The following is a 21,017-nucleotide window of genomic DNA, read 5'->3' on the forward strand; positions in this document are numbered from 1 at the left end:
GCCTTTATCAATCAAGGCATAGATTACAAAAGTAGGGAGGTCATGTTGGAGTTATATAGAACCTTGGTGAGGCCACAGCTGGAGTATTGTGTGCAGTTCTGGTCACCATATTATAGGAAGGATGTGATTGCACTGGAGGAGGAGAGGAGATTCACCAGGATGTTGTGTGGGATGAAACATTTAAGTTATGAAGAGAGCTTCGATAGACTTGGGTTGTTTTCGTTGGAGCAGAGAAGACTGAGGGGCGACCTGATCGAAGTGTACAAGATTATGAGGGGCACGGACAGAGTGGATAGGGAGCAACTATTCCCCTTAGTTGAAGGGTTAGTCATGAGGGGACATAAGTTCAAGGTGAGGGGCAGGAGGTTTAGGGGGGATGTGAGGAAAAACGTTTCTTACCCAAAGGGTGGTGACAGTCTGGAATGTGCTGCCTAGGAGGGTGGTGGAGGCGGATTGCCTCACATCCTTTAAAAAGTGCTTGGATGAGCACTTGACACGTCATAACATTTAAGGCTATGGGCCAACTGCTGGTAAAAGGGATTAGGTAGGTCAGGTGGTTTCTCACGTGTTGGTGCAGACTCGATGGGCCGAAAAGGCTTCTTCTGCACAGTGTGATTCTGTGATACACTAATCTCATTTTTCAGCGCTTGGCTCATCGGCCTGGAGGCTATGGCAACGCAAATGAATACTTTGAATATTATACATTTCCTAATCTTGGGGATCAAAGCTTCATCACATTCGAGGCACAACTATATAAGTGTATTGCAGCTGGTTTCTCACTTTCAAACTTATATTATGATATGGCAGGTGGTAATTGCTGGGCTGACCAAATCAGGGAGCCTTAGCCAAGCTATCACAACGATTTGCAATTTGTATTTTTATTGCGAGAAGGTGCGTGCACTGAAGGCAGAAGTAAATATTTCACTCCACTTTTGGAGGTTTAAATTATTAAATTAAAACATTTATTAACAAAATAAAACTTAAACACATACCGGGCAGAATTTTGCCCTCATCAGGCTGGCTCGGGGGGGTGGGGGGGGGGGGGCAGTCAGAAATCTGTCCATTGCCCGTGATCAGGGCCCGAACACGATTTCACGCTGGTAGGCCAATTAAGGCCCGCCCAACATGAAACACTGGCCAGCAAGGGCCGAGCGGGGGCGGGGTCTCATTGGCTGTTGAGTCCAGTAGCGGCCTGGTGGCCTGTTTAAAAACGGCCCAGCAGACCCAGAAAGGCTGCTGTCTGACTGACATTGCAAGGATGGAGTCGAATGTCTCAGCAAACACCAGGCGGGAGGGCAGGTGGGGGGGGGGGCACTCAGCGCCCCCCCCCGTTTTTCCGATGAGTGCCTTGCTGCCCTCCGGGCGGAGGTGGCTGCCAGAAGGGACACCCTTGTCCTCAGTGATGGGAGGGAGTGGCCACTGCACCTCACCAAGAGTACATGGGAGGAGGTGGCAGCCCAGGTGAGCAGCCACAACATGATGCACCACACATGGGCGCAGTGCTAGAAGCATTTCAATGACCTGCTGCCCTTAGGAAGGGTGAGTGCCATATTGGCATGGGTCAGTGTGTTCATCTGTGTTGGGCTGACCATCCCCCCATGGAGCTGAGGGGGTTAGAGTCTGAGTGCCAACTGTCAATCACGCTGGTGTTGGTCAAGGGGGCGAACCCCGGCTGCTTTGACCGAGTACCGAGGCTCAGATATGCCCTGCAAGGTGCTCCTCAGCTGGGGTTGGCTAGTCTACAATGGCTCTGCAAGTACAGAGTGGACTAATCAATGCTCCTCTGTCCTTTCAGAAGAAGACATCCTATATTGAGAGCTCATGGACTGGCTGAAGACTCCACACCTCCTCATCATCCCCTGCTATGAACAGGACACCTTGGAGATTGAGGGGCACCAGGCACCTCGGTCAAGTGGCCACGGTGAGGCTGGGGCGTCAGATGAAGGTAAGAGTGCAGTGCACCGAGGGGAGAATTTCAGCTTCTGCAACCATTCTAGTGCAGTCTCTTCATTGATGTGAGCCTCGAACCTGGAGTCTCCATTGATCACTGAAAGACGAGGGCAGCATGATGCTGATCTCCGTAGTCTCAACAGGATGCCTGGCATGCACAGTGACAGTGTGATGACTTTAACTAATGACATGTCCTTCTTCTCCCTTTTAGGTTCACCAGCAGGCGTTCACTCTCCGGATCCCGAAGGGCCATCGCTGACACAGGAGGACCACCATGTTCCCTAAGCACCTGCGTCACACCTGCTCTCTGAACCAGGCATCAGCGCAGATACTACCATCTCAGTGGGCATTTGTTCGGCGGCTAGTATCTCGGTTCACAATCGCTTGAGATGCAGTCGGAGGCAGAGAGTGCCCAAGGCGCCAACAATCAGTGGACTGCTGGGGATTAGGACGATGCTCAGTTGAAGGCTAATGATGGGCTGCTAGAGTCGTCCATTAGGCAGCAGACACTGGATGCCGGGCGGGGTTTGCGGGAGGATCTGGCAGAGGTCCTCCGTTGTGGAGGAGTCCCTGCGGAGGTGAGCACTGCACTGACCATCATGGCCGAGCACAGTACTTCTTCCATGGAGAGAGTGGCGACTCTCATGGAGACACTGCTCCAGGGGCAGGATCAAGGTTTCCTGTGGCTGCGCTCGGACCTACAAGTCCTCACAAAGGCACTGACTTCAGCTGGTCTGTGTCCATGTGTGAGATGGTGGGGCACCCAGTATCCCAGCTAGGTGCCTGTCCATCAGCGGTGAGCAGGGAGGTCCAGAGCAACCTCATGTTGCTGCAAAAGCTGCTTGTTATCTCTGCGGGCTCCTCTCAGGGTGATAACAGCAGCTCCTCTGCCCCTCTGCCAGTGACTGTGGCTTCTGATGAGGCTGCGGTGACTGGGGAAAAGCCAGCTGTGGAACTGGCCGCTCCCTCCCAGGGAGCAGCACAGGCTCCACTGGCCAGAGGATGACCATCAAGGTCATCAAGGCCAACAGGACAGCAGAGTGAGCAGCCTGCCTCAAATGACGGTGGAAAGGTGGCTCTCCGTCATCCAAGTTTAAAGCACTTTAAGTACAAGATCCCTTGTTCCCCATTTTGTTTCTCTTGTTTTAATGGTGTGACTACCAACACTGGTTTTATTTCAGTTCAAGACTGTGAGTTCCAACATAAAAGTACATTTGCTTTTGTGTCATTGGCCTGAATATGCTTCATTTGTTTTGTAGGTGCCAGGGTAGGCCTGTATGTAATGCTAGACATGGGTGTTTTGAAACTTTACTGCTCAGGCACTGAGTGTATCTTTTGGGGGCAACGGAAAAGGGTAATTTCTGTGATCCAGGATGGTGGTGGTAGCTGCGGCATGAGGTGGTTGTTCTTATTTGGCAGCCTAGCTGAAAGACCATGGGATCAAGGCATCTCTGGTGTCCCTGACTCCTTGGAAGTTACAGGGGTCTGCCTCCATGTCCTCAGTATTCTCCTCACCGTGCTCCTCTTCTGACTCACTACTGGATTCATCATCTGTGGCCTGTGCAGCTATTGAAGATCCTCTTCCTCCAGGGAGTCCCCCCTTGCCAGTGTCAGATTGTGGAGAGCGCAGCATGCAACCACTATCAGTGACACCCACTCTGGGGGGTATTGCAGTGTGCCCTCTGAACAGTCCAGGCATCGGAAGCACATCTTGAGAAGACCAATGGTTCTCTCTATCACTGCCCTACTGGAGGCATGACTCCTGTTGTACTACTGCTCTGCCTCTATTCTTGGATGACGGAGAGCCACCTTTTCAAGGGATAGCCCTTGTCACCCAGCAGCCACCCATCCAGTCGACCTGAGCACTGAAGAGACCTGGCACCTGGAAGTGTCTCAGGAAATAAACGTCATGGGAGCTGCCTGGGTACCTTGCACAGACTTGCAGAATCTGCATCCTGTGATCACACATTATCTGCAGGTTCATGGAATGGAAGCCCTTCCTGTTGACAACAGCACCTGGTTAACCCTCTGGCGCCTTGATGGCCACATGTGTGCAGTCGATTGCACCCTGGATGTGGGGGAACCGAGCAATGGCTACAAAAGCCTCTGGCTCACTCAGCCTGGCTGGCCTCGTCCGTGTGGAAATGAAGGAAAGTTAATACCCGACTGAACAGAGCTTCCGTCACCAGCCTGACACAATTGTGGAAAGCTGATCGGGAGACTCCGTACAGATTCCCCCACTGAACTCTGGAAAGAGCCGGAGGCATGGAGATTGAGGGCCACTGTGACTTTCAGAGCCACTGGCATGGGGTGTCCACCCACACAGTCGGAGCTGATCTCAGGCCCGATTGTCTGACAAATGGAGGTGACTGTCTCCCTTGAGAGGCGGAGCCTCCTTCTGCATTGCACTTCACACAAATTGAGGCAGCTGCATTGCCTCCTGTAAACTCTGGCAGCAGGATAGTTGCGTCTTCTGCGGCCCCTTCCGCCTTGGGCTTCCTGCTGGCCCTGCACCCCTTGTGCATGTGCCTCTCCTCCCACAGGTCCCTCCCGTGGAAGTTGCTTTGGGACACCTGGCCTCCTCTCCCTTCTGCCCCTTTCTTCCTTCTCAGAAGAGACACCTCCAGTGGAGAGCACAATCCCCATTAGCAGGGTAATGGAAGGCCGATACTTGGAAGGGTCCACACGGTCCAAATCCTCAGCGAGCCTGGAAGACACCAACGAGCCCCGAAGTGAAGCCTGGAAATGCTAAGAATGAAGGCCCGATCAGAGATTAAGCTGCCAAGTCTCAGTGAGCCACTTGCAGCAAGTAATCTCCAAAACTCCTCACTACTCACATTGACAATGCTGCCGATCCTTCTTATCCTGCCCGTGGATGAGGTTCTTTCAAATTGTAGCCTGCCTGCCTGCCTGCCCATTTTGCCCATGCGTTGAGCGAAAACTTGCATAGGTAACATTAAATCGCCATCAGTTGGGTTGTCATGAGCCTTAACTAGCCTGTTAATTAATGGCGGCGCAGATTTGACTCCTGCGCGTGCAAGCCGAGTGAAATATTGCGCTTGTGCATGATGATGTCGGGTCGCTTGCCTGACATCATTGCGCGTCACTTTACACTCGAGCGGGTTGGACACGCGCCTGCCCACTCAGCAGAAAATTCTGCCTAAGATTACAGTTATACAGTTAAAATTAGTCATAACATTTCCCAAAGATTTCTACCAAGCTAGCCACCCAAGTAAATACACTTTTCCAGGCAACAGTCCAAATAAAACCATAAGACATTGGAGCAGAAATTAAGCCATTCAGCCCATTGATTCTGCTCCGCCATTCAATCATGGCTGATAAGTGTCTCAACCCCATTCTCCTGCCTTCTCCCCGTAACCTTTGATCCCCTTACCAGTCAAGAACCTATCTTTCTCAGTCTTAAATACACTCAATGACCCGGCCTCCACAGCATCCTGCGGCAATGAATTCCATAGATTAACCACTCTCTGGCTAAAGAAGTTTCTCCTCATCTCTGTTCTAAAAGGTTTTCCCTTTACTCTGAGGCTGTGCCCTCGGGTCCTAGACTCTCCTACTAATGGAAACATCTTCCCCATGTCCACTCTATCCAGGCCTTTCAGTATTCTATAAATTTCAATCAGATCCCCCCTCATCCTTCTAAACTCCATTGAGTATAGATCCAGCATCCTCAAACGTTCCACATATGTTAAGCCTTTCATTCCTGGGATCGTTCTCGTGAACCTCCTCTGGACCCTCTCCAGGGCCAGCACATCCATCCTGAGATACGGGGCCCAAAATTGCTCACAATATTCTAAATGTGGTCTGACCAGAGCCTTATAAAGCCTCAGCAGCACATCCCTGCTTTTATATTCTAGTCCTCTTGAAATAAATGCCAACATTGCATTTGCCCTCCTAACTACCGATGCAACCTGCAAGTTAACCTTAAGAGAATCCTGGACTAGGACTCCCAAGTCCCTTTGCACTCCAGATTTCTGAATTCTCTCCCCATTTAGAAAATAGTCTATGCCTCTATTCTTGCTACCAAAGTGCATGACCTCACACTTCCCCACTGTGTATTCCATCTGCCACTTCTTTGCCCATTCTCCTAATCTGTCTAAATCCTTCTTAAATTGATTCTTAACATATTAAAAAATCCAGTAATATTACCACAAGGCACCCACTGCTGCTGTAAGGGAGGTATTTCACAGCTTCTCCCTTCCTCTCAATTGACAATGGAGTTCCAGGGGCGGGATTTTCTGCAGCCACCCACCACCAGGATCTTCCGGTCCCGCCACAAGTCAATGGATTTCTGGCTGGGGCGCTGCCTCCCCCGCGGCGGGTCCCAACTGTGATGGGGCCAGAAAATCCTGGCCCAAGGCTTTTAACAAAACCTTGCTTTCTGGAATGAACAAGCATTTCTCTGAGCTGCCTAGAGGTTGTTTTTCCACAAATCTGTCTTCGCACAGCCCACCTTCCAAGATCTCACATGGCTATTCCCCTCATACAGCTTTCAATCTTTCCTTAAATATATTTTTCCTCGTTTATCTGTAAACCCATTGTTTTGTACTTTCTTTGAAACTCAAACACTTCCAAGTTTCCACCTTGCCTTTGCTTTTGGGTCAATAAAAATATATCCCCACTACTTGTTTACCTATGAACTCCTGCAAGATACAGACATTTTCCTTGTCAACTTCTAATTCCCCTTTGAAATTCAAACAACCTGCCCATTCCAGGTATTAGTCTGGTAAAGCTTCTCTGAACTGCTTCCAAGGCATTTACATCCTTCCTTAAATAAGATGACCAATACTCTACCCTTGATGATTTAAACTTTGCAGTCTGACTGTCTTCAGTTTAATTAAATTAGTTACACACACACACACACACAAACACCCCCCCCCCCCCCCCCCCCCCCCCCCCCCCCCCCACACAAGCCTGCTTCAGTATCCCACAGTAATATTTGAACAAAAAATGAAATTTCCTTTACACCTGCTACAACTTGATTCTTGGCCTTTAGGTTTTCCATCTCTCCACCGTACTCACCAGGCCTCCCCTTTCCATAACTGTACAAGATTTGTTTCTTAAATGCCTTAATGTTTTGATCCATTACTTAACTGAGATGTTGTACTATATTTTGGTTATTATTGTGATTTTGAAAAAGTTATATGTTTTATTTTTCTGATGGTATTAATTTGTCATGTAGCAATACTGATGAAAGATCAGCACCTGAAATGCCAACTTATCATTAACTGTTTTTTTTCTCTTTATTCTTTCATGGGATGTGGGTGTTCCTGGTAAGGCTAGCACTTGTTGCCCATTCCTAATTGCCCTTGAATCAAGTGGCTTGCTGGGCCATTTCAGAGGGCAGTTAAGAGTCAACAACAATTACATGGATCTAGACTCACATGTAGGTAGGCCAGATCAGGTATGGATGGAACATTTCCTTCCCTAAAGGACATGAGTGAACCAGATGGGTTTTTACAATAATTGATGGTAGTTGCTATGACCACCATTATTAAGAGTGATTTTATATTCAAGATTTATTAAGTGAATTTAAGTTCCACCAACTACTGTGGCATTTGAACCCATGTTCCCAGAGCATTAGCCTGGGCCTCTGCGTTACTAGTCCAGTGACTTTAGCACTATGCCACCATCTCTCCCAAAGATAGTGACTGACCTGATGTGCAATTCTAGGATTTTCTATTTTGTTATATATTTCTTTCTCAGTTGAACACCAATGTTTGTTTTTATTTAATAAATTCAAAATTTTGTTGGGAAAAACAATGCCACGTAAACCTATATTGATTTAATCAATTTTCAGTGTAGATATCAACCTCCTTTTCCTCCTATGTTAGTTATATTGCTTCCAAAAACTATACAGGCTGACTATGACCCATTTTATTTTACTCCACCCTGAATTTAAACATGCAAATTATTTCAGCTGTGGAGGTTATAGCTGTAATGCAGATGCTGCTTTTGTCAAAGCTAAGGATCACAAATAAACAAGGTTTGGATATTCTTGAGGCGATTCTCAGTAGCTGCAAGTCTACAACACAAAAATGCCTATAATTCAGCTCTAATTTATCAATCACACTTAGGGATGCTGTAAAAACAGACACTGAGGGAAATGGAAATGTCACGATAGTGCACTAGGGCATGTTTTTCCATAATGCTGGAGTCAAGGCATGAGTACTGGAAATTGTACATTGTAACTAGGCTATTCTATGCATGAGCAGAGAGTGCTTGATACAGGCACTTGTTTTTGATTTTCCTCAACTCAGCAGAGTAATCTGCCAAACTAAAGCAAGAAATGTGGAAACAGCAGTTTTTGCCGTATTCATGGAGAGAAAAGACAAGTTAAAATGGCAGGTGTGGACCCTTTACGAGGCCCAGAAGATATTACAGGTGAATAACAGTTATAAAAGGAACAGAACAAAGGGAGGGGCAAAGGAAAATACACATCACAGGAGAGAACAAAACAAAATAAGATGCCCTATAAAATACTTCAGTGGAAAACAGAGAATACACAAATGGCAGAAGTGAACTTAGCATGAGACTGTAGGAGGCTTACTAAGAGAGATCAAAGAAACTAAAGACATTTATGAGTCACAGAGAACGTGTGAATAGATGAGGGAGTGGGAGAAAATGATGCTGGAAATAAAAACACAAAAAAAATGGCTCTAGCAACCCAGGAGTCTGGAAGGACAGAACAGTATGTCCACACACAAGCATGAGACTACCTCACTAGCACAGTGGTTTGATGAATTGTCTTCATCCCAAAAAGCATCTTGCCTACCCCACCACTCCATATTTTCCATATGAAAGCAATCTCTCACTTGGATGACCAAAGGAGATCAAAATCAAAATGATCAAATTACCTATATAAAGGGAACCAGTGGCTCTAGTGGTTTGATTTCCTATCCCAAGGAAATTGTGCTGCACTGCTGTATCAACGATTTGAGTTTAGTTTTTCCCTAATGGGCAGGGGTAGTTCTGCTTTTAACAATGCTGCTAAATGGAGTGCTATGTAACAGGAGAGCTCTTTTTGAGGGGTGGGGGAGGCAAGCTTGAATACAACAAACACAAGCCAATAGAAGCATACCTTTCCACATTGATTAAAGGAGATAGAGGCATCAATGTTGGCAATGGAAAAGTCCATACGCGCCCCCCGCCCTCCCTCCATCACCCCTATCTTCAGATGTTTGGGAAAGGGACTGAATAAAATATATACCCCAGCCTATTTGCAGGTGTTAAGATCAATAAAAATAGCCTTACTTTAAAAATTGCAAATACAGCACTGGTATGTCGGGGGTATATATGGTATGTCGGGGGCACAACTAAAATTAAACTAATTGCAATAATTGTTTCCATTTCCAAAATGAACCTTACAATCAGCCATTTGCAGTCATCACAGCAGGAACAGTTTACTGAAAGCTGTTGCTACATTTGTCAAACAAAATACTTCAAAACTATAAAACATATGGGTGGAATTGCTTTTGGCATTAAGGAAGCAAATCCGAGTGACTTGCAGTGACATCCTGTAGAATGAGCTTGCTTACCATACTGTGTAACAAACGCTATACAGCTGTCCACGATGATAGGAATGTCATTTTTGCTGAGCTGCTGGTCTCGTAGTGCATTACCATCTGTACCTGCTGCTTTCCTGATGGCCGTATGCCAGACTGTGAAATCCAGCTTCGTGTGACCATGGATGTACAAAGTTCTACAAGGTTACAACAAACTTTTAGTCCTTGATGAAATGTTCCATTTGTCCCAGTTCAGTTTGGTCTTACTTTGGGAGAGTCACTATGAAAACATTGAACTAACTACCTGAGCCTGGAGAGGAAAATGCAGCTATGCAATTTGGTGAGGATATCCATTTAAAAAAAAAAAATTAGGCATTAACAAATAGAGCAAATTATTTCTTAAGAGTCAACTGAGAGTTAACTCCATGCAGTGATGAAATCACAAATAAAATCCTTTGTTATGGATGCCATCACATATCAACTAAATGGAACATCCTGGCTGACATCTGCCACAACAGCTGTGACTGAAAAGAAAGCACCTTCCACAGACACAGGCACAAGTCCAAATTAATGATATATCTCCCCATCTTACAAAATAATAATGGTTGTATTGGAGTAAATAGAGTGCAACAATCTCAATTTGAGGCTTCAGCTGACTACAAATGCTTAAATTGTAAAGAAAGTATTTTATTGCTTCCTCCATTTTGCAGAAGAAAATTAAAAGCTTATCTTAAATTGATTTATTTTTTAATTGCAGGTACCAGACCCCGTATCCTGGAAGCTCTGGACCAGATGAGCCCCGGATATGGGGATTTTCCAGATTTTGGGCAGCAGAATAGGATAATAATTAATTAATGCTTAAAGCCGGGCTGTACTCTCCACCGAGCCAGACCCAGCCTGGCTGGGGAAGGGAAGGAATGAGGGCTGGAGCACACTGGCTTCCACGCCACTAATCCCGACTTGAAATAAATAAGGCCGGACCCAAAGAGCAGGGCATCAGTGCATTGCAACCCAGATGCGCAGCATACCAGAAGTACTCCTCTACCGCCAACAATCCCCATAAAATAAATTCTTTAAATTTAAAAATATACAGTAAAATAACTAACTAATGGTGGGAGGGGGGGGCGGGGAGGGGGCGATAATTGCATTTGGGGCATCAATAGAATCCTGTAAATCGAACCTTTGTTAATAAAAGATATAACAGACATCAATGCCGCTTGGCAATTGTACAGTAGTTTCCAGGACAGCTGTGTTGCCAGCTTCAAACGAAGCTGGTTTTCAGGTTCTTCTGGAGTTTGGGACAATGGATAAGGGGTCCAGTATTTGTACTTCCAGCATGAAGTCCATCAGGTGGGAACCCCATCTCTCTTATGCTGCTCTATTGCTATAAATTGCAGCCAGCAGTCCAAGGTGCCTTCACTGCAAACATGGGGCCAGTATTTTAAATGAGTCAGAGAGCTGCTGGTCCCAGGAGATCATGTCATTAAAGCTTTACTCTTCCTCTTTCTCATTTGATCAGCTGAGTGAGATTATTTCTTGTTCTCACTTCCACACCCTGCATTATACTCCATTCAATACGCCATTCATTGATATGATTTGACTTGGGTCTGATTTGGCTTTGATGGCAGTGCCTGTTCTAAAGGACACTGGCAGTTGGTGCACTGTGTGTTGCCGATATGTGCTGATATACTTACAGTCAGAACACAAGTTTACCATGATTTGCCTAAAATTGCCCAAACCTCTATAAAAGATAGAGGAATCTCAAGTGCAAATAACGTCCAGTGCAAATCAAGATTTTGCAATTTTAAAAAAATTACATGGAAGCTGACTCTGCCTGCAAAAGCATCCACACCTCACATTGCATGTTTCTGCTGGCGTTCGAGGAGGCTCTAAAAATTAAGCTAATTTGGTTTTAGGTGTAAAGGCACTAAAAACCATATTTTAAAAGCCTTCTTTTTTTACTACTTTACACCAATGTAACTAAAAAAAACTATATAGGGCCATCTGTTAAAGTCATTTTCAGTTATTTAAAATCCGGTTACTCATAGGTGGTGGACTAGGCATTGCTTAAAAATGCTTATTTTTGTGACAAACCCATTTTCATCTGTATTAAGAAAGTTTCACCAGATTACCACTCAAATATATCAAGCTTAAAAAAATCTATTCTAAAATGCTGCATGATTTTGCATTTGGATATATAGGAAAAGGAGTTTCAGCAACAACTTGAATAGAAGAAAAAATACTTCTTATAAACAGGCCTCTGATTGAACCTGACACAGAAACTCTCTGTCCCCGATTGTAGATGTCTCATGGAATAATCAATGCTGATTAATGAAGCAAAATAGTCAGCATAACCCAGAAGGCAAGACCAATAAAACTGGAGATCCATTTTAAGATGTGCAAGACCAGTTCAGGCCAGTACCAGTCATTTCCCCAAGTTTTACTGGTTTTTCCTTCTGGGGAAATTAACAATGTATCTGTGTACATCAAGCCTGCAATCTCACTGCAGGAATTTGACTGTCTTATTGTGTTACTTTCATTAATACAGAAACTCGAGGATTACAAGTAGTTATTAAATGAACATCAGCAGAATTATAAAATGTATTAGCTGTAAATAGATTTCATAAAATATACTTTTTAAAAAAATGATAACCTGCAATTTACTAAAATAATGTTTTAAAACACTAAACCATTTGAAAATAATACAGCTGATCAACCAGAGGCCTTTAATTCTATCCCAGTGGCTGCCATTTTATATCAATGCTAATAAAAAGTTCTAAAAAGAGGCAATACAACATATTCGTAGGATGCTGGATACTTGGTACATGCAAAAAGCCTCTCGGATCTGCATCAAATAAGGATAATTTAAACGAATTCTCTACCTTCCTTTTTCTACCAGTAGTAAGACGTCCCTCTTCTCACTGTGCTTCTCAATCTCAGTGCTGACAGCTGTGAATAGAATGAGAGAAACAGATGTAAATTAGACACCTTTACTGAAAATCTTGAGCAAAGCTGGTATGAAACTTCCTCAATGGTGCAGCAGGTCGAGAGGAAAGAGGGAGGTCATTTAGTCTTTTGAGCCAGTTCCACCATTCAATAGGATCATGGCCAATCTGTGACTTAACTCCATATACCTTCTTTGCCCCAAATCTCTTGATAACTTTAGTCACAGGAACCTATCAATCTCAGGGTCGCTCCTGTGAAAATTCCAGGTTCAATCCTCAGCTTTAACCAAGCTAACTATCTTAGTTGCAGTAAGCATGGGGGTGCTAGAATTGGATTTACACCTCTGTGCTAAAGAAAAAAAAGGAAAGAAAGAAGGAACTTGCATTTCACAACCTCAAGATATTCCAACGTGCTTTAATATTGCAATGTAAGAAACATGGCATCCAAATTATGCACAGCAAGCTTCCGTAAACAGCAATAATCTGCTTTTGTGATGCTGACTGAAGGGTAAATACTGGCCGAGGATCCAGGAATAACTCCCCTGCTCTTCTTTGCAATAGTGCCATGGGATATTTTCTGTTCACCCGAAGGGGCAGATGGGATCTCAGTTTAATGTTTGATCTGAAAGATGGCACTTCTGACAGTACAGTGTTCCCTCAGCACTGCATTGGTTTAGACGTGTGTAATCATGTTTCTGAAGTGGGGCTTGACCACAACTTTCTAATTCAGAGACAACAATGCTACCCACTGAGCCATGGCTGACACCTCAGGGTGCCCACTCCAAATAAGTAACAGTAACCTCTGCTGGAAATGCTTGTGCACCACAGGTGACAACAGTGTCAGTCACAGCGGTAACGCTTTCATGGTCATCATTTGAGAGCCATTTGGTTGTTATGATGGGGACGCAAGGTTGTATTTCCATTGACACAATGTTTTTTTGTTATTTATCTTTGATTTCTTAGTTGCCCATGTTATGGCTAGGCATTGACTTATCATTCCAATACAGTTCCTTAAGGACTTTACCGTTTCTCCAAAGTGGCTGTTATTCATGTGTGGGCTAAGACAGTAAATGTTGTTCCTTAAGGACTTCACTGTTGCTTAATCTGTGTGATGTTCTTGGCAGCTGCATTCAGGGCAAACCAATTCCGTAAAGGATCGTAAGATAGGATTTAGGTCCCTTTTTGGTGGTCATAAAGATTGTCGATATTTACTGTCTTAGCCCACACATGAATAACAGCCACTTTGGAGAAACGGTAAAGTCCTTAAGGAACTGTATTGGAATGATAAGTCAATGCCTAGGCACAACATGGGCAATTGAGAAATCAAAGCTAAGTAACAAAAAAACATTGTGCCAAGCGGAATACAACCTAGCCTCCCCTCATAACAACCAAATGGCTCTCAAATGATGAAAATTTGCACCTCCACTAAATGATGAGGAAATCTATTCCAAGTGTTGATGAGTATTGATGAGAAGAAATTCATTCTTGGATCATGTAACTAATAAAATAATTACTGCAATTATCAATTATGTAATCAATCCTTTGTGGTACAGTGGAGAAGGCAAAAGACAACACTCTAGGCACAAACATTAGCAGTAATTATAAGCATGATTTGTAACCTTAAAGGCTAAATTACACAATTTTGGGAAATTTTGTATGTTGGAAAATCTGTAGCCTTTAATACTAAAATTATTAAACTGATCAGGAATCTTTTCAATTTCCAGGAATTTATTTCGTGTCAAGGGGAGTGGCAGGCAGGTAGGGGTGCAAGGAATCCTACAAAACATAAAACCCTGGACCAGGGGATGACTTGCCTGCATTGCAGGTGTCCAACACAGCAGGAGGGCACACACATTCTGAGGTAGACGCCTGCATACAATATTGGTATTGGCATCAAAAGATGCATCCAGGGCCTGTATCTCAAATAGGCATTAGTGTCTTTGCAACTACCAATAACAGGTTTAAATCCTATTTTGTGCTCTTTTTATGGAATTGGTTTGTCCTGCATGCAGCTGCCAAGAACGACACACAGATTAAGCAACAGTTTTTAAAGGGCCCATTGCCAGTCTCTACCAGAAAAGGTAAAAATATAGCCTGAATACAAATTTGGAGATGAAAAGAGTGCATTTAAAAACACGGTCTGCTGCTGGCCACTGGTTGCCCCATTTCTGATTGTTGACTTCTCCTCCTTCCTGGTCACTGAACCCCCATTTCCTAGCCACCCCTATCTTCCAGCACTCAGGGCAAAGCAGCCCGATCCACCACATTCAACATTTACTTCTTCCACAACCAACACATAGTGGTGGTAGTGTGTATCATCTACAAGATGCAATGACGGAACTTACCATGGCCCTTTCAACAGCACCTTCCAAACCTGCAACCTCCAACACCTAAAAGGACAAGGGCAGCAGATGTGCAGGAACACCACCGCCTGAAAGTTCTCCTCCAAGTCATACAGCATCCTGACTTGGAAATATATCAGCGTTCCTTCACTGTCACTGGTCAAAATCCTGGAACTCCTTTCCTAATAGCACTGTGAGTGTATCTACAACACAGGGACTGAAGCGGTTCAAGAAGATGGATCACCACCACCTTCTCAAGGGCAACTAGAAATGGACAATAAATGCTGACTTAGCTATTGACGCCCACATCCCGTGGAAGAGGCCTGAGGCCCAACGTCAGGTGGGCCTCAGCTCTATCTCTTTTAGCACACAGGTTATTTTGAGGCCTTTGAATGTAATGATTTACATTACAATCCTTTTCAGCAGGTGATGATCAAAGCTTTACGTGATTTGCTGGACTTGAAGGGTAATTCTAAGTTCTGATAATGTTCCAGCAAAAATTTGTACAAACAGAGGAGCTGCATCAGGGAATTTCTGCAGGCGTTCTTGATCCTCCTGCAATTACTTTGGCTGAAATCCAGAGAAATGGCAGAAGTGGCAATTTGGTCAAGGGCTTCCATCGATCTTCTGCTGTAGGTGCATCCCTTTAGTGCACAAAGCTTCATCATTCATATCTGGGGGAGATGGTAGCCTGGTGGTAATGTCACTGGACTAGTAATCCAGAGGCCCAGACTAATGTTCTGGGGACATCAGTTTAAATCCAGTCATGGCAGCTGGTAGAAGTTGAATTCAACTCATAAATCTGGAATATAAAGCTAGTCTCAGTGACGATGAAACTATCATCGATCGTCATAAAGACCCATCCGTTTCACTAATGTCCTATAGGGGCAGGAAACCTGCCACCCTTACCCGGTCTGGCCTGAATGTGACTCCAACCACAACAATGCGGTTGACTCATAACTACCCTCTGAAATGTTCAGTTCAAGGGCAATTAGGAATGGGCAACAAATTCTGGCTTTGCCAACAATGTCCAAATTCTATGAAAGAACAAAGATACAGATGTTTTGAACTGATATATATCAAGGTGTAACGCTTGAAGCTCTTTGGTTCCTACATGTTGGCAATTCTCATGCTGGTGTCCCAATCATAATATTGTGCAGGAGTAACGTTATGTCTGTAACATTACAGAGAATGGAACCTGGCAAATACAAACCGAGCTAATTGGATCAGTATGTATTGTCCTGCAGCCAAGAGAAAACACTGCTATGGTGTTAACATAATTCAGTGAGTAAAAGGATGGATACAGTCACACATTCAGAATGTACCCATTAGAGTCAGTTTATCTTAGTGGTAGTGGCTCTCACCTGAGTCAGAAAGATGTAGGGTCAAAGGCTACTCCACGACTTGTAGCACATAATCTAGATTGACACTTCAATGCCAACAGTTATCACTCAACTTACATCACCAAAACAGAGTGGCTTGTCATTATCCTATTGCAGTTTGTGGGATCATGCAAATTGTCTGCTTTATTTATTTATTAAACAATATGGCTTTATAGTACTTTGAGCATCCTAAAGAAGTAAAAGGTGCAATATAAATACAAGTTCTATCCTTCTTATTCGAAGGATACCAAATTCTAGCATAGAAACAAATGGAAAAGTTACCTTTATTGATATTTCGAAATCTAGTATGAAGTAACACTGATGCTTACCAAATGTCTAATGAGCACCACTGTTCAGTCTAACTTTCACCGAGCAATTATACATTCACTGAGCAGCTCAAGGTCAGCCACAAAATTCATTAACAATTCAGAATCACTTTTGCAAATGAACCCAATTTCTGCAATGAGAATTAAATACATTTCTAAAATGCTTTAATTTTAAAGTTGAACTTACCAAAAATATAATTTGATCCAAAACTGAAACAAATCTTCTAGTCTCCGGGTCATCAAATGCCCGACGTACAATTGAAAGTGCATGTCAGGACCCTGCGGATGTCCTGACCTGCTGATCTCCCTGGGAATTGCCTGGGAAGTTTCAAGTTCTGATGGGCAATTTCCCTGCTCTCCGAGACCCTCTGCTTTGGACAGTCCCGTGGTACTTATCTGGATAGTTACCCAGGGAATGTTTGACAGAAAAGTCCCAGTCTAACACCTGGGTAACTACACAACCACTCCCCCATCAACCTTCTGACTCCTTGACTACCACCCCCGCCGGCCTGATCCGACTATTCCCCCATAACAGACTGCCACCTCCCCACCTGCTACCTCACCCACCCTACCTACCTCATTCACCTGGCATCTCACCCACCATACCCACCTCACTCTTCTACCACATTACTCACCGACCAGCTCACCCAGTCTACCATCCTACGCACCTGCCACCTTGCCCACTTCAGTCACCCTACCCACCTGTCATCTCACCCAGCCTATTCACTCATCCACCTACCACCTCACCTACCTACCCACTTACCTACCCATTCACTCATTCACCCATCCATTAACATTCATGCATTAACATTCAAACTGAACCTTTACCACATGGCAGCTAGTGCTATAAAAAGGTGGCATGTCTCGTCTTCCCCCAACTTTCCTCCACTTCAACGGAGTTTCCTGAGGGACGCTGTGCTGCACATTTCCTTGGGAGCCAGGCTCGGAAGGTCCCAGTAGAAATGTGCAGCAGCCTCGAGTTAGGGGAGTTTGCGATTGCAGCAGCAGCAATCCGATGATCCATGCCATAGTGTCTTATAAAGTTAATTCTAAGAGCTCAGTGATTATTACGGAGACTCAATGTGCTGATCTGAACTTTGGTTTCATATAAATTAAATGTTCGTTTTGGACCTCGGTTCGGCATTGGTACGGCATAATGATTTACAGCACCAGAAAAATAGATCATGAAAAATTCTGTCCCCAAAATAGGAACAGATATATTTAGGAATAATTTAGAAAATCCAGGATAACTGTATTTACTGGGAGAGTTTGACAGGTGGCAAATTGCAGTGTCTATTTTTAAAAATGAAAACTTAGCAGCAATAATTCAACAACCTGAAAGCAAACTACCGGAGACATTTCCATTATGTAAAGGGACTGGAGAACCTGGGATTGTTCCCCTCAGAACAGAGAAGGTTAAGGGGAGATTTGATCGCGGTGTTCAAAATTATAAGGGGTTTTTATACAGTAAATAAGGAAAAACTTTGCATTAACAGGAGGGTCCATAAACAGAGGACACAGATTTAAGGTAATTAATGAAAGAATGGAGCGGAAAAAGAAGATTTTCTTTTAAATACAGAGAGTCATTATTTCTGGAATTCACTGCCTGAGAGGGCAGTAGAAGCAAATTCTATTGTAACATTCAAATCAGGTGTACTTTCAAAAAAGGAAAAACTGCAGGGCCGTAGGAAAAGAGTAGCGCAGTGGGACCAGTTGGATAGCTCTGCCAAAGAGCCAATACAGGCACAACAGGCTGAGTGGCCTCCATCTGTGTTGTAATAAATACAATATATTAAAGCCTTACTAAGTTCTTGCAGCCTCTTTAAATGTACTGAATCCTCTTCAGCCATGTCCTGCTCAGGACAGAAGTAGAGTTGTGATTTCTCTAATGCAAACCAGCCCGCTTTCCAGTGTTCTAGGTCATGCACATCTTTGTAGAAGAGTCGACCAATCAGTTCATAGTCTCTCCTGGACAGGATTTCTACCACTGCAGGTACAAAAAACTAGAAAACACAAGTCAATCAGGAAGATTAGAATTGTGGAGGACGACAATAGCATTTCTGCAAAAAAAGAAGTTAATATATGATTACATGCTACTTACTCTGCAGATCCAACTTAACTGACTGGCCTCACATTTACAAAAAAGACTTTTCATACATCAGATATAGAAATCTAAACATGTGTTTTAACAGTAATATTTGCAATACTGTACTCCACCAAACTGCATTCTGTAGATGTGTTGTATCAAAAATTATTTTTCTGTCTGTACAATGGGGCTAATTTTGGTGGTGCGAGAACCGATCTGTCCCAGTAAATTGGATTCTAAGTTTGGTAGGCAAAACTGTAATGGAACTGTGTGTTGCCTTTAAGAAGAGATAGTTCAGACAGGGTCATGAGGAGGAAAGATAGGGTAACTAAAATTGCAGTTGCCTGGATGAGGAAAGCGATAAAGAGCAAGATGAGGCAGAAAAAAGGGTGCATATGACAGATGTCAGGTGGATAATATAAGTGAAGGCTAGGCTAAATATAGAAACTTTAGAGGTGTAATGAAAAAAGAAATGTGATGCAAAGAGAGTGTATGAGGAGAGATTGGCAGCTAACATAAAAAAAAATCCAATCATTTTCTACGGGCATATTTATAGTAAAACAGTAGTAAGATAAGGGGCAGGGCTGAGTTGGGACTAAAAAGGGGACCTGCTCATGGAGGCAGCAGGCAAGTCTGACGCAATAATTGAGTACTTTACATCCGTCTTTATCAAGCAAAAAGATGCTACCAAAGCGATAGTGAAAGAGCGAGTAGTTAAGACGTTGGATGGGCTAAAAATTGATACAGAGGCAATATTAGAAAGACTGGCTATAGGTAAAGTTGGTAAGGGGTCTACGATGAGACAGCCGGCTAAGCCGGAGTGAGGTGGAGACTGACTGAGTAGCGAATTAGGTTCACATAATAAGTTCTGGTAAGTCTTTTTCAGCTTTAACTATAGATTAATAATCAAGATCTGATCTATACTAACCTTCAAATAAGTTAGGCTAGCTCGTTAAATAGAGAACTGCCTGGACTGACAGATATCTGTCAATCACCTGAAAGCAGTTGGTTCAAATGGTGTTAATTACTGAAGCAGGAAGCTAAACGAGCTAGTGACTCATCAAGGGGGCTATAAATGAGACAAGCTTTTCAAACAGCACAGTCAGCAAGGGGCATGTGAGGAGACAGGCGACTATGCCAAAGTGAAACAGAGACCGAATGAGTGGCGAATTAGGTACACGTGGGAATTCAGTACAAGGGGGAAAGAAGTGTGGCATACTTAGGAATTATTCCAAGTACAGTGCAACACAAGGGAGAGGGAGAAAAACCTGGACACTTTGTTACAAAAGACAGTCACGTCCCTTAGAATAGGGTCGTTTGTTTTGGTCAGGAGGATGTGACTGTGAGTGAGACAGGTAAAGGGACCATGCAGACAGTAATGAAGGGGCCTCAGGCTCTGCAACTGTCAAACAGGTTTGAGGTGCTCACAACCTGTGTGGACGAAAATGAGGCCTGCAAGGTAGATGAGCAGGCTGGCCATAGCACCACGGATCAGGAAGCCGTTCAAGTCGGGGGAGCAAACAGGAATGTAGTGGTAGTAGGGGAGAGTATAGTGAGAGGGATTGGCACTGTTCTCTGCAGGAAAGAACAGGATTCCAGATGGCTGTGTTGCCTGCCTGGTGCCAAGGTTCGGGACATCTGCTCAGTGCTAGATTGGAACTTGCAGTGGGAAGGGGGAGGATCCAGTTGCCATGGTCCATGTAGGTACCAATGACATAGGCAGAACAAGGAAAGAGGTTCTGCATAGTCAGTATGAGGAGCTAGGTACCAAATTAAGAAGCAGAACCTCAAAGGTAATAATATCTGCATTATTGCCTGAGCCACATGCAAATTGGCATTGGGCAAATAAAATTAGAGAGACAAATGCGTGGCTCAAAGACTGGAGTGGGAAAAGTGGGTTCTGGTTTGGAGGGCACTGGCACCAGTACAGGGGAAAGTGGGGGCTGTACTGTCCGGACAGTCTACACCTGAACCGTGCTCAGTGATTGAGCTTCCACAGCCCCCTGGGTAGAGAATTCCAACGTTTCACCGCCATCTGAGTGAAACAGTTCCTCCTAATCTCAGTCTGAAATGGCTTGCCCCTTATTCGGAGACTGTGTCCCCCGGTTCAAGACTCTCCAGCCAAGGGGAACATCCAATCCACCCTGTCATACCCTGTAATAATTTTCCAAGTTTCAATGAGACTGTGTCCTCTGGTGTAAGACTCACCAGCTAGGGGGAACATCCTATCCACCCTGTCATACCCTGTAAGAATTTTCTAAGTTTCAATGAGGCCACTTCTCATCTTCAAAGCTCTAGAGAATAGAGGCCCAATTTCTTCAATCCCTCCTCTAAGACAATCCCACCATCCCAGGGATTTGTCTGGTGAACCTCCGTTGCTTTCCCCCTATGGCAAGTACCAAAACTCTACACAAAACTCCAGATATAGTCTCACCAAGACCCTACAATTACAGCAAGACAACA

General features: G+C 44.2%; 1 protein-coding gene across 9 annotated transcripts in view; it reads right to left on the reverse strand.

Annotated features, from left to right (window-relative positions):
* Window positions 1–21,017, reverse strand: part of arap2 (ArfGAP with RhoGAP domain, ankyrin repeat and PH domain 2) — a 461,240-nt gene that overhangs the window by 138,249 nt on the left and 301,974 nt on the right. For all 9 annotated transcript variants that reach the window (XM_041205604.1, XM_041205793.1, XM_041205626.1 and 6 more), the window contains 3 exons: window positions 18,273–18,471; window positions 12,356–12,422; window positions 9,507–9,670 (listed from right to left, as the gene is read on the reverse strand). In XM_041205604.1, coding sequence (XP_041061538.1) covers window positions 9,507–9,670; window positions 12,356–12,422; window positions 18,273–18,471 — 430 coding nt within the window. The remainder of the gene's footprint in view (window positions 1–9,506; window positions 9,671–12,355; window positions 12,423–18,272; window positions 18,472–21,017) is intronic.

The sequence above is a fragment of the Carcharodon carcharias genome, chromosome 1, assembly GCF_017639515.1.
Source record: "Carcharodon carcharias isolate sCarCar2 chromosome 1, sCarCar2.pri, whole genome shotgun sequence".
In the NCBI taxonomy this organism is placed as follows: domain Eukaryota; kingdom Metazoa; phylum Chordata; class Chondrichthyes; order Lamniformes; family Lamnidae; genus Carcharodon; species Carcharodon carcharias.